Source organism: Rhea pennata, chromosome 1, assembly GCF_028389875.1.
Source record: "Rhea pennata isolate bPtePen1 chromosome 1, bPtePen1.pri, whole genome shotgun sequence".
NCBI classification, from domain to species: Eukaryota; Metazoa; Chordata; class Aves; order Rheiformes; family Rheidae; genus Rhea; species Rhea pennata.
Window position 1 is genome coordinate 212,256,363 of NC_084663.1, and position 13,394 is coordinate 212,269,756.

Below are 13,394 nucleotides of genomic sequence, written 5' to 3' on the forward strand. Positions count from 1 at the left end.
GTCTTTGCATGAAGTTGCAATCAACTCTATGTGTTTACAAAATAAACTATATTGTAAGAAGGATATTGGGAATCTGTTGAAGATTGTCTGTCAAGTACCAGAATCCACAGGGCTTATCATGTATTCCTCTAGTTTCCTGCCTTTTCTTTTTGGACTGAGTTTAGTTTTGATCCTCTGTTTCATACCAGCGTTCTCTTCTAGACAAGTGTTGTTTGTACAAATCTACTATTTTCCTTTACTTATGAGAGATTTTCTTTTTGTTCCATAGGTTGGGACTTGCAGATGCCTACCAATGGTAAGAGAATTTCTTGGTCTGTACACTGTATTTTTTCTTTTGATACTCTTTAAACAACTATTTCGGTTTTTGATCCTGTTCTTCAGAGGAGAACTTGGCCCAGTTGCCTTGCCATCACTGCCAGTCTAAATGGAACAGCCAGTTCATCTGAACAAAATTTAATCTAATGTTACTTAGTTTATCTTCCCAATTTGTCCACTCACAGCACAATTCATTCCTGTCATTATTGCGTAAAGTGGATTAATTTACAGCCTGTCAGTGAATTTTGATATTAAATCATTAAACTGTGTCCAAAATTGAATAGGTTCTCACCACTGCTGCATGAGATAAACAGGGCACAGAACTACAAGCAATTTGTGACCTTTACCAGTTCTATGAATAACTCCCTTTGCAATTGACAGGGCAGTTGGGTCGAAAAATTTTCCCTAACAAAGTAGTTGAAGCAATTACATCTGTCCTCCTAAGGAGACAAAACAACTTTTGAATTAATGGTCCAACCTATTAAAATGACAAGATTTTTATGCTTCTCTTGAAGAGTGTTACTTGGTATGCACTTTGTCATAACTACTAAGAGGGTGACGGTGTAAGAGAATTTTAAATTTAGAAGAATATGTTCAAATGCTCTTCAATTTTGGAATGATCGTTATGGATACTGTCATGATAGAAGTGGAATAAGTGTAGGATTCTTATCCTCCCCTCTTCCCACAATATGAAATCATTTGGAAACAGCCCAAGGTACTGCAGACCTTTATATCATCCATATGCAAACAGGGTGAATGAAGTGTCTTCCTGTAATGTTTACATTTATGGGCCAGAATAAACCATATCATTTATCTGACCCAGAGCATAACTCTTCAGGATTTCTCTCTGTAAATTATTGGAGCCCATAGCTTCTGTTCGTATGAAATATTTCTTGACAACCATACAGTTTAACTTAGACTGGAGGTGATGTCTATGTCCCCAGGTAAGACTGCTGGCAGACAGCTGTTCACATGTCCGGTGTGCTTTCTCAGAAAACTGCCAGTCTGTGGTAGGAGGTAGCACTCAAGTTGAATCCATTTAGCATGTTTTGCTTGTTTTTGTCCTTTTGAAACTATTGTGAAATACTCGGAAAAATCCCAGGACCCCAGATGATGCTTTGTAGGCCAGATTGTTGTTTATCTCCTGACTCTGACTAGCACCTGGTATTCTAGAGGACCATAGTTAGCAACATTAACATGTTTAGGTAATTGCATACTAGGTGTACTGGGCAGGGAAGTAGTATCTTGACCAAGAATGATCCATGGTTGGGTTAGATGTGGAAATACAGCCTGAGGAAGCCTGGTGTTCAGTGCCAGAGAGCCTTCTAGCACTACTAAGATGGTTCAGTCTTCCTTTAGGCTTCCTTCAAGAGAGAAGACTAAGACTTTGTCTATCGCCAACTTGCAATTTCATGTGCTATGTCACAGTCACATTCTGGAGACTCTTTCCTCCTTTCCTGTCTGCACTCCATCCCAGATGATGCAATTTCCCTGAGAAGGTTAATGCTGTTGGTACCCCCTACTGTAGCAGGGTCTGGTGTAGTAAAGGGGCACAGGATAGGAGTATCGTGGGTTGCTTCTGGACTCCAGTCCAGAGTCTGACAGAAAATAGGAAGGTGGCTTTGCCAGCATCCATCTTTTCAATGGAGATTGATTTCAGTCTCTCCTTCCATCTCTTCATTTTAGTGATTGGATTTAGTCTCCAGAGCTGGCACACAGACTCTTTGGAGAACAGTTGAATCTTTCCTTTTGAATGGGCAGCCATATGAAACATGATCCCTTTTGAAATCCTTTATATAGCTCAGTTGATTAGAGCATGGTGCTAATAATACCAAGGTCATGGGTTCAATTACTGTGTGGACCACTCATTTGAGGGCTGGACTAGATGATCTCCAGAGGTCCCTTCCAACCTTACCAATTCTATGACTCTCTGTCTGCCATATGTCTGTTTCTATTTGTTTTCTTCTCTCCTCACTGAGCATGAGGATATTGTGGGAGCTTACTACCTCTAGAACTGCTTCAGGAGTACCTTGCATGTAGGAGAATCGTTGAGCATAGAGGCAACTGATGATCCGAAACTGTTTTGCTTTTGCCCATTCCTGCCTTTCAGAAAGCTTTTCCAAAAGGTAGATGAAGGAACATCGCAGAACCCCTCTGAATCTCCTTCAGATGGATATATATTTCCTGTTTTGCAGGTTTCTTTCCATAAAGAATGATTTGGAAAACTATTTGGCTTGGTTTTACAGTTATTTTATGTTATTTTCATACTGCTTCCTTCAAACAGTAAATAGAAAAGAGCTCAATACTGTAGATGGTGACCTTGGCTAGACTGAGAGAGATCTGTGAAGATGAGGTGGGAAAGTCAGGAGATCGAGGTTTACTCTGGGAAGTTGTTCACTTCCTCTGTGCCTCTTTCCACCTGTTTTTTGCCAGTTCAGCCTGTTAGACCTGGAGGGCAGAGACTGAAGTCTCTGTGGCTGTATGATATGAATACTAGGAACCCGAACCTGATGGCAGACTCCAGGTACTGGCTTAACACAAGCAATAACAAAACAGGTACTTTGTCATGATCAACTTCCACCACCAACTTGAGCAGCATTTCTGGTAGTCTTTCAATGTATAAGACCCATTTCCTCACTCTGATTTTCCTTGTATGCACAAATGGAAAAGATAGGATCATATTGACCCCTTTACAGTCCAGGTACCTTTCTGATCTTCTAGTGTAATGCTGGTGCTGGTACGTAGCGCCTGATGAGGTGTTATCTGCTCTCTCAACTGGGACGTTACTATGTCATCTTGGCGTTGTTCCTGGTCTAGATGGAAAATGTTGAGCTGAATTTTTGTTGAAAATATTCAACAAAACAGTCCTTCGATTTTTTTTTGCACAATTTCATTAGTAGTTTTTCATTCCCTGAGTTCTCCTCATTAATGTATTCTTTTCTTCCTGTAGAATACTCAACTTTACAGACTGTGTAATGTCTTAGTTCTCTCAGCTGCACTTTTCTTTTAACTGGCTGATGTGGGTTTCCGTATAATAAGGGAGTTAAATAAAAGACTCAAGGTTGTATTTGTTTTTAAAGGAGACCAACAATATAGTCTGCTTATGAATGGTCACTAGGAGAGCACTGCTCTTCATAGTGCATTGCTGTGCAACACAAGAGCTTATGATGATATTAAAAGGATGCAGGTTTTTAAATGGATGAAAGGAAATGCTTTTCTAACTTGGCACATAACAAGCTCCTGGAATTCACTGCCAGGGGATGTTGTTGCAGCACATAGTTTGGTCAGATACAAATCTCAGAAGAACTACCAGTCCTCTAGGTCCAGGGCATGAACTCTGGGGCCAGCTGGGGTCATGGAAAAATATTTCCCCCATGAAATAATGCTGCATATTCCCCTCGTTGCTGATGGAGGGCTCAGGCCTCCTTTAGAGTATGAGCTACTGGGAGAGATAGCTGGTTTTGAGGTGAGAAACATCCAGTGTCTGGAGATTATTGAATAAAGCAAACCTCAGGGAGCGTTTTCCATCCTGAAGGGAATTTTCTCTTCATCTGCAGGCAGTTACTTTTCTTTTTATCTGAGAAGAATGGAAAATTTCACAATTCCTTTGCTCCTCCTATGCACAGTCATCAGAAAAGATTCACAGGCCTGATCCACAGAACATTTAATTCAGTGGACTTTTTCCATTAAACTTTAATGGTTTTGGTTTCCGTCTTTTCTTTGCCAAAATGGCTTCTGAAAGTGCTTTGAGATCTACAGGACAAAAGCATTGGATAAGCAAGGACAGAATTTATTATTGTTCATCTGTAAGAAGCTGAGTTATTTCATCTCATTTACAATGACTTTATAAATTCTACCGCCAGCAAAAAGGAAGAAAAGATGCTAGACTCAGTCTCAACTATCTTTACACTGTCTGAGATGTGCTCATAGATGTCATCAACTCTGCTTGTACTATTATTTAAACTACTAGTTGCAGCTAGACTTGTCACCAGCTGGTTTGCCAATTCCACTCATGGGCAGCGCCCATATCCCTCAGATTTATGAGATCTTATTTCACAATAGCAGCTCTGTGCATCGTTTTCCTTGCAAATCCTTAAAAAGGTGCCAGGGAGAGCTCCCTGGAGGCGGTGCGCAGTATCTCAGCAGACGTCCACGTTCTTCTTCATACAGTCTTTATGAAGTGCATAGAAATGAAGACTCCCTGCTGTTGCCCAGGCTACCTGCATGTACTCTAAGCAGTCCTCATCATAGGTATGGGGTGGATACAACTGAGCCTTAGCTAACCAAGGCAATATCCAGCAGACAAAAAAACAGGTGGGTCTCAGGACTCAGGAAACATATGTCCTACTCTTGAGTCTACTGTTCAACTTGCAGCATTGACATAACTGCACTTTTCTTTATGTGACAGTACTAGGAACGGGTAAGAAGTTCTACTTCTGGGTTTACTACTAAAGCAGTGGAATGAAGGTAGAAAAACACAGTGAAAAAAATGAAAATTGAATTAATTATAAGAAATGACTCCCCAAATTTTACTGCTGTTAATGAACTGCAAAGGAAAATAATATTTGGTGATAATAAAAGGCATGTTGTCAAGCTGAGCTGCCAGAGTAATCTCTTGCAGCCCTCAAATTTGTTGGGGGGGCTATTTCTATTCTGCAAATAGAGGTGATCAGTCACATTATTTGGCTTCATTCTGTTAAAAATCTCAAACCAACAAAATGCTTAAACACGTGAAAGTCTCATCAAAGACCAGGTGTCTTTTTAAAGACTGGCACTATTGATATGTATTTAAGTGTACTTGCTTTTTTTAAATAGAGATGGGGAAACATTCATACATGAAGATTAGAGGTATGTTATACATCTGGAGTCACTCAGTCCCTTACTAGTATAAAGAATAGCAGCTTTGTGGCCTGGCAAGCTAAAACGTGACTCCATAAATGGCAGAACCATTGAGATGTTTTTTCCCTCCTGTGAAAATAAAAATAAAGCTGTTGGTGACAATTGATAGCTGCAAACTTAGTTCTTGTGTATCACATCAGATAGAATCTGGCTGGGGAACAGGGAAATCTAAAGAAAAACCATCCTAATCCTCTGTGCAGCATTGCAGCCAGACATACACACATATTTGGAATATGTGCTTCCAAACCAGGGAGCTGAGATTTCTGTGGGCAACAGGTACTGTTCTTCAAAATTAAATGTCTTGTTCCAGATCTGAATTTTGGACAGGATCTGTCCAAGATTTTTTGCTGACCTAGCTGTGGGAATAAATGAATCAGGCTATAAGAGTGATTGAAGTAAAAGGAACTAAAAGCCATCATAATTATCTTAAAAGGAAGAAAGAAATTCAGAAAGAATATTTTAGCGGGCAGCAACAGCTATTTAGTCTGTGTGACAGTCTTCTAAAGAAATTACTGTAAATGAAGTGACTTAGACTACTGAAAAGACGACTCAACAGAAAATGATAGAATCTGTTGTAGGGCAGATTTCAGCACCAACATGGCAAGGGTTAACCAAACCCAAGCAGATGACTCCTGTCCCTGACCATGGGAATGTTTTGTGTTGCTGTAGGAGCCTTGGTTTGTGTCTCTGCTTGAGATTTAAAACTCAAAAAGGTGTTCCCATTATGAGCAGAGCTATAATGCTAAAGCTGTTCTTCGTATCCCAATGATCTGTTGTTCCTAAACCAAACAGGCTCTCATATATGGGCAAGAGCGTAGCTATGCTGGTTTAAATGCATCTGCACTTGGGGCTTTTGTTAGTACAATTTACTTGTCAGGGAGTCGCACCTTTTCGCACCTCTGACCAGCGCAGGCTGTGTTGGCAAAAATGCTCATGGTTAGGGTCAAAAGGAAGTAATTAGGATGGAAAGCAAAACCCTAGGTAAAAAAAAGCTCTCTCTGATTGCATCAGTGTAACCGTGCTGTGAAGGTAACTGTTTGTTTAAATTACAGGTATCTAGACCTCCGAAAATTCGGCTCAGTTCCTCATGGAGGCTTTGGAATGGGGTTTGAACGCTACCTGCAGTACGTCTTGGGAGTGGACAATATCAAAGATGTTATTCCTTTCCCCAGGTTTTCTCACTCCTGTCTCCTGTAGCTCCACAGTTGACTCACACGGAGAAAACTGCTGGAGTGACCATGTGCATGTAACCTATTAGCACATGACCAAGTGTGATGATTTATTGGGAGGGCAAGAGGATTTTTGTATCAGTGAAATTTAGGTAAATGTAATACTAAGTTATAATATATTTTCATATTTTCTGGTGAGATTATGGAAGCACACTTGCAATTAAGCTGATAATAACAGTTCATGTCTTCAGCACCCTTCCAAGTATTAATAAATCCCGCTTAACTAAAGGCTTAAGATTCTCCTGGGAGTAGCACAAGCCTCGGAAGTACTGAATAAGCATTGTTGGGAGGTAGTGGGGATTTTTTTATGTAAAATGTTAATAAGGAGGTGTGTCCTAAAATGTACTGGGAGCTAGGACTACTGTGAGGCTTTAATAGGCTTTAAATAAATGCCTGCGCAGTGCTTTGAAGATGGAGCGTTACAAAATTACGAAGTATTGACCTTGCTGTGATGCATTTGTTCTTACAAAAGGGCAACAGTAAAGTATGATTCTCCCCACCCAGAATTAAAAGCAAATTTTGTTTACCTTGGACAAATCAGCCAAACCTTGCAAGGCAAAACATCGTACTGTAACTACTGGAGTGAATTAGGTGAATATGATGTTTGATCTTGTGAATCATCAATAAAGATGTGCACTGTGTTGTTTTGTAACTCTGTATGGTTTCTTCTTCTGTCATAAAACTGGCACTCAGCATCATAGCATTTCCTTCAGTCTGTTTGGTAGATGTTTCCTTTTCCATATACCCTCATTAGCTGCACAGCTTCTGCAGAAGGTATCTGTTTTCTGTCTCCAAGAGAGCACATGTTCTTAGCAGAAAGAAATGTTCTGTTAGATGAGAGTTCACTCATATCACGGAAGCAAACTTGCAGTTTAGTGTATGTAGTGTTGTTTCGCTTGTTGTTATTGAGAAAATACATGCTTATCTGGACAAGCACATTTTTCTGTATTTCAAAACAACCAACATGTGCTCCCAGCCATTGCATTTGTATTAAGTAATTGCTTATCATTATAGGATCTGAACTCCTTCCAGTCTTCAATGGATTTATGCTCTCAGCCTGCCTGCCAGGTAAAGAAATATTCATTTCTATTTTGAAGACAGGATTGAGGACAGATCAGGTGACTCACCTAAGGCAATTGGAAACCAGGCAATTTGGACTGAGGATTTCCAGCATCCTTCCCTTCTAAATTATCACCATCCAGCAAATGGTCATTTGCATAGTGCTTACTCCTATGAAGCCCAAGACTGCTACAGTATAAACAGTATACATAAAGAGAAAAAGATTCCAAGGTAACAATCTTATTCGCAGAATCACAGAATGGGTAAGATTGGAAGGGATCTCTGGAGATCATCTAGTCCAACCTCCCTGCTCAAGCAGGGTCACCTAGAGCATGGTAGACAGGGTTGCATCCAGGCGGGCTTTGAAGATCTCCGGAGAAGGAGACTCCACAACTTCTCTGGGCAACCTGTTCTAGTGCTAATATAGCTAATGAACCCAGTGTAAATTGGCACATAAAATGAGAAGTGGCTGCAGAACAGCCCCGAAGACTTTTCTTCTGAGTAGATGGAAGAGACTGAAAAATAGTAATCAAATAGCATTGCACTGATAATACTGCAATCATGGTTCTCTCTGGTAGGGCTGTAAAATGCTGCACCTGCAGTATCTAAAATTATATGTTCATGTAATGTGGCACCTGCCATGTTTGGGTTTGGTCCGTGGCTGGCGTTCGTACATACTACAGTCAGGCAGATAACCTCAGCGCGAGGCTGTTGTTTTGGGGCGTTTCTTGCATGTGTTGAGAGTGTTGAGGCATCCCTTGCATGTCAAGATTTCTTTCATATCTTCTTCCTCCGCTTGAGTGGGCAGGTGTTAACTGTGCATTTACTGGTTTGTGATTTCCAATACAGCCTGAGTCAGTAAGTCCAGTTCCACAAAAAGTTTCAAGCACCTGCCTTGCCTTTGAAACCGCTGAGAAGTTCCTAAATCAGACAACTAAGTATGTGTGTGTGTTTGGACCATCTCCACTTTTAACGGGTTGTCTTAATGTGGGCCGTCACTGACTAAGCTGAGCCCTTATGTTTTGGAATAACTTCTTTCAGCAGAAGGAGGTGGAAAGAGTACAGCTGCCAAACAGCCCCATGCATACCATGTTCCTAATTAACTACCAATTAGCAAGGTGTCCTTACTGAGATCCTTAGCTGTTGATTCTGTCACAGCTGCTGTTAGTAAGAGGGTCTGAGCTGGAAGCTCCTCCATTGAAAACAGAGTAGGTGGATGGCAAAGCCATGTCCTGGCTGCTCTTACCCCTGGAGCAGCTTTAGGGTAGCTGGATAGTTTCAGGCATTAGTAAGGTGTTCTCAGGGCCGAAATGCAGGAGGCTGTTGATCTCTCAGCCAGGTGCGGAAGCTGATGGGCAGGGAGAGGCTAAACAACTAAAGGCAAAAAAAAATGTGGAAAAGAAGATAATAGAAGGTGCCAGAAAGTTGCAGGATGATATGGCATGATTGACAAGTTAAAGGGAAGGACAGCGGGAGTGTTTTAAATAGGCTTGCAGAGTGGTTGTCAGGGCCCATGTGAGGTGACAGCTTGCAAGATCAGAGGGTTGGTGCAATCCACCCTTCATTCTTTGCCTTGAGAAGGTTTCTGTAGGACAGATAGAAAAGGCTGAACCTTTGATTTGTTTACAGGCAGGTGTGGAAAGAAACGTCAGAGGGTTTTTTTTTAACCTGTTCTCAACCATTGCTGAAAGGCAGATTTCAAACAAAGATACAGCAACGATGCACTCCCAGAGATTCTGGAGGTGTTTCTCTGGCTGCCAGTTCAAGAAGAGCAATCTCCCTGGCCTCCTAAATGAGCTTCTGTTCCGTTCAAAGACCCTTGGTGAGTTGGCAGATCTGCTGGGCAGGGTTGAGCGAAAGGGGCATCACCCTGAAAACTCCCCAGTGACATGGCTGAACCAGCAGAAGGAGAGCAGAGTTGTTCCCAGTAAAACACACCAGATGAAGACTCAGGCTCAAAAGAGAGAAGAAAAGGTTGTCCAATCTTGAAAGAAGTCTTTGCCTAGCTGTGGGAGGGTAGGGAAGATAGAGGCTGAGGCCTACGTGATGGCACTGCTTAGGGTTAATACTGATTGGCATTCTTGTGAACAGCTTGATTTATGGGTACATGGCGAGGGAGGGTGTCGCATTTGTTCTCAAGGTTGGCGTTGTTCACCTTATGATACATGCATACATAACACCGGTTGGTATTGCCAAGGAATGCGCTGTGTTTTCCCTTGGATTTCCATCTGGAATGTCCTGCATTTCCTTTGAATATCCTCTCAGAATGAAGTGGAAGTTGATCTAGAGGACAAGGGAGGCTGTTCCTCTTGGACACGTGGTCAGGGAAATGTGCTGAAGATTTCTTAGACTCAAGTCATTTCCTTGCTACATGTTAGAATCTGCCGTCCTGCAGTGGTCGAAACCCAGTAAAAACTCTTAACACTTCTTCAAGTAAGAATCTCTTATCCTTTGTACGTAGGAACCATCTCTTAGCCTGAACATGCGATGCAGTAACTCATAGCGGGGTTAGGAATGCAGTGAGCAGTCAGCTCTTAAGCGCAGGTAGCCAGCATCCTTTCAGTGGGTTTTTTGGAAGTTTCAGTTCCTGAGGCAGCTGCCATCACCTCTTTTCAGGTTTGTCCTCACCCTGAGCTTTTGAGGTAAGAATCAGCGACATGGAACTGAGTCTCTGGGCATGCAGCGTTAGGCCAGAGTGACGAGAGAGGACGCTCCCAGGGATAAAACAGCAATGCCATGGACTTCGCCTAACCAAGTGGAAGCCTCTGAGAAGGGTGCTAGGGAGTCTTTACTGGCACAGGAATTTTGTCTGTGTTACCTGCATTCATGCTCCCAGCCCTGAGGGAAGAGTAGCCCGGTGATCTTCTCTGCAGTTTGTTCAGTTGTAGTTGTAACTTGGAATGCCAAAACTTTGATGGGAGATTTAACGTATAATTTTGCTAGACTAATACTGATTGTTTTGGAAGTAGCTTATAGACGTGTTTGTCTTTGGGGGAGAAGGGGACTAATTTGCTGAGAAATACTTTGGTCATCATTCCCACTAAATGTGTGTAAAGAGATAAATGAGACCTTTCTGCTACTGAAACCCAGAACAGTAGTTATTGCTGTTCTTTGAGCTTCTACCTTAAGCTTAGGGAGAATTGGGAGATGGATCCAAAGGAGAAATAAGTAAGATTTTGTATAAAGACCATCAAAGTCCTAATTTCCTCAGGTCTAACCAAAGCCACAGAAGGTACAAAAATGGCGGTCTCAAAGGTGAATTTATTGTTTTGTCTTACTGTTTGTTGCAAAGCCCTGAGCTGCTGAAGGACTGTAAAGTTTTATTTTATGATCCTGCTGGTAAAGAGATGCATGTAATTTACTGTACGAGTTCTTACAGACTTGACTAACAACAAGTCTGACCCAGAGTTCAAAGAAATTATGGCTCCTGTTGCTTTATAGCTGCTGTCAAATATATTATCTGTACTACAGTTGTGTCTCAATGCCTTCTGCACAAGGTGTTAGGCAAAGATGCTGTAAAGAGAGCTCTTGCATCCTGCAAGCTTTCATGAAGAGGGCAGGAGTGGGACAAGACTGCAGCCATCTGAAAAACGTATACCGGCTCCATCAGAACTTGCAGGCTTGATTATGGGTGAAATGTGGGTGAAACAGTTTCAAAATCCGTGTTACTCTTACTGTTGACGCTATTGTACCGTGGGAAATTGAGGCATCGAGCAATTAAGTAACTTGCCCAAGGTTATCAAGGATGTGTGGCAGAACCGTGGACCTGACCCAAATCACCTGATTCCCTGCTCAGTGCCTCCCCTCGAGACCTCTCTGGTTGCCTTTGGGTGTACTGCCACACTAGAAGCAACACAGGGTGTTTGCAACTGATCTGGTTTCAAATGCATTTTTGACATTTCTGAGATCTTAGACTCTGTTTCAGTGATGTGTATCATTCCCTCTATGTCCTGAGGCCTTTCAAACATAGCAGTATGTATTTTACAGTGCTGCTGTTTGGTTTTATTTCTCTGATAGTTGACTTTTTTTCTGAATAATTTGAGGCAGCCAAAAGAGTACATTTTTGGATTTCTTCGCAAAGCTTGAGCTATGCTCACAGAGCTTAGCAGGAGCTTTTTGCTCTTCACTGATAGCTGCATATTTTACTTATTGTCTCCAGCAGGTTAATACACCGATATTTGCGTATTCTGTAAAGATGGAGATCAAAATTTTAAAAAGTAACTAATCATATGAGTTACTGACCAAAAATACACAAATTGCTGAGAAAAAAAACATACTGTGGTCTGGAAGGGGGCCTCAGTAAGCCATAGTAAATACCTAATTTCTTTGTTGGACGATTCTGTATGCTTTTCCGTGACTTCCAAGAGATGCTAGATCTTAAGCCACAGGGGAGAATAATTATATTTCATAGTCACAATGGCTTTGTGTAATATTCCTATGGTGTCTTTACCTTCAAAGTGACTTTTGAGCATTCAGTAATGTCTCTGACACTCTTTGAAGATCTCAAAGATCCATCTAAATGCTGAATGTTGTGATTATGCCGGATTAAGCCACGTGAAGTAGCCTTGTGACCCCTATTTTCGGAGACTCAGGCCTCCCGTTTTCCTTTGCCTCCCTTCATGTTGCTGCTGCTGTGCTGACGGAGGTGCTGCTGGAGGCTGCCCGTCCAACCTTGAGACAGACTGAGCAGGCCCAGACAGCCCCAAGCCCTACTGACCTCTCTCTGTTTGTGCTACCAGGACTGCTCATGCAGCACTGAGACATCTGATGCACTAGGTGACTGCAGAGTGGTCAGGGACAGACAAAGAGACTTGCCTGAGGCTATGGAAGGAAGCAAAGTTGGAGCTCAAGTCGGAGAGTTAGACTTCCAGGCTCTCCTTCGTGAGGTCAGGGCACATTTCTACCATCTCTGCATGAAGTTATGGAAGACCAGTTCTCAGCCAGTGCCAAGCAGGGTGGCCAGTCCGCAGCTCCAGATGATCCAGCTGCAGAGATAGTGGTGTGACTCTAACTGGCGATGCTTGGCATGGTGGAGTCTAGCAATGCCATCTCTGTATAGCACAGATTGAAGTGACCTCTCCAGCTTAAATAAATCACCATGTGTGCTCAGGCTTGCCCAATAACATGCACCGTGTCATGGTCACCAAGCAGGGGCTCTGCATAGCTGTCATAGGACAGGGGTGGATGTGTTTTGGGTGCCTCCTTCTAAACATTCGTGGGCATGGGTGCTGCTTTCTGTATAACCCAACACATTTGAACTTTGCCACTTGCAAAATGCGAATAATAATGCAAATCAAATCCGAGGGCCTGGTTTAAACAGTGACCTCAAACAGTCCTTCAAATCTCATTAATAATGATAGGATTAATGAATTATTATCATTTATGGTGATGTAGGAATAGCATAAGCTTATTTATTAATGAGCTTGCCTGATGACTTGCCTGACATGATTATATTGCTATCTCCTTGGAGCACATGCCCTGATCTTAGCACCACATTACTCCAGTCCCTGACTGAGATCTGTTACCATCTGTAACAGCACTGGCATAGAAAAAGGAGGAAAGTTTGTGCTAAACCCTCTGAGATACAACATTATGAAATGTTTGTTTCCCAGATTATTAAAAACTCGAATAGCCATCTGGCCAAAACCAGAGATGCATATGGCTGTATCTACAGCTTAATGACATTCAGCTGTGAGGACGACTGGTCTGCAGCTTTTGAGACTGGGAGATGGAGACCATGCTCTGCCACTAATCTTAGGGAAGTCTCCTCACAGCTGACCTTGGTCTTTTTATGGCCGATGTGCAATTGCAAGTTCAGCTAACTTTTAGGAAGTGTCTGAAACTCAAAGGACATTTCAGTCAGGAATGTAATACGCCTCTTATGCCTCCAGC

General features: G+C 42.1%; 1 protein-coding gene across 4 annotated transcripts in view; it reads left to right on the plus strand.

The window, feature by feature from the left end:
* Positions 1 to 10,524, plus strand: part of NARS2 (asparaginyl-tRNA synthetase 2, mitochondrial) — a 55,999-nt gene extending 45,475 nt beyond the window's left edge. For 3 of the 4 annotated variants that reach the window (XM_062567396.1, XM_062567399.1, XM_062567397.1), the window contains 2 exons: positions 269 to 295; positions 6,267 to 7,095. In XM_062567396.1, coding sequence (XP_062423380.1) covers positions 269 to 295; positions 6,267 to 6,411 — 172 coding nt within the window. In that variant the 3' untranslated portion in view covers positions 6,412 to 7,095. Of the gene's footprint in view, positions 1 to 268; positions 296 to 6,266; positions 7,096 to 10,118 lie in introns of those variants that run through there. The other variant, XM_062567398.1, reaches the window with a different exon arrangement.
* Positions 10,525 to 13,394: the final 2,870 nt, after the last annotated feature.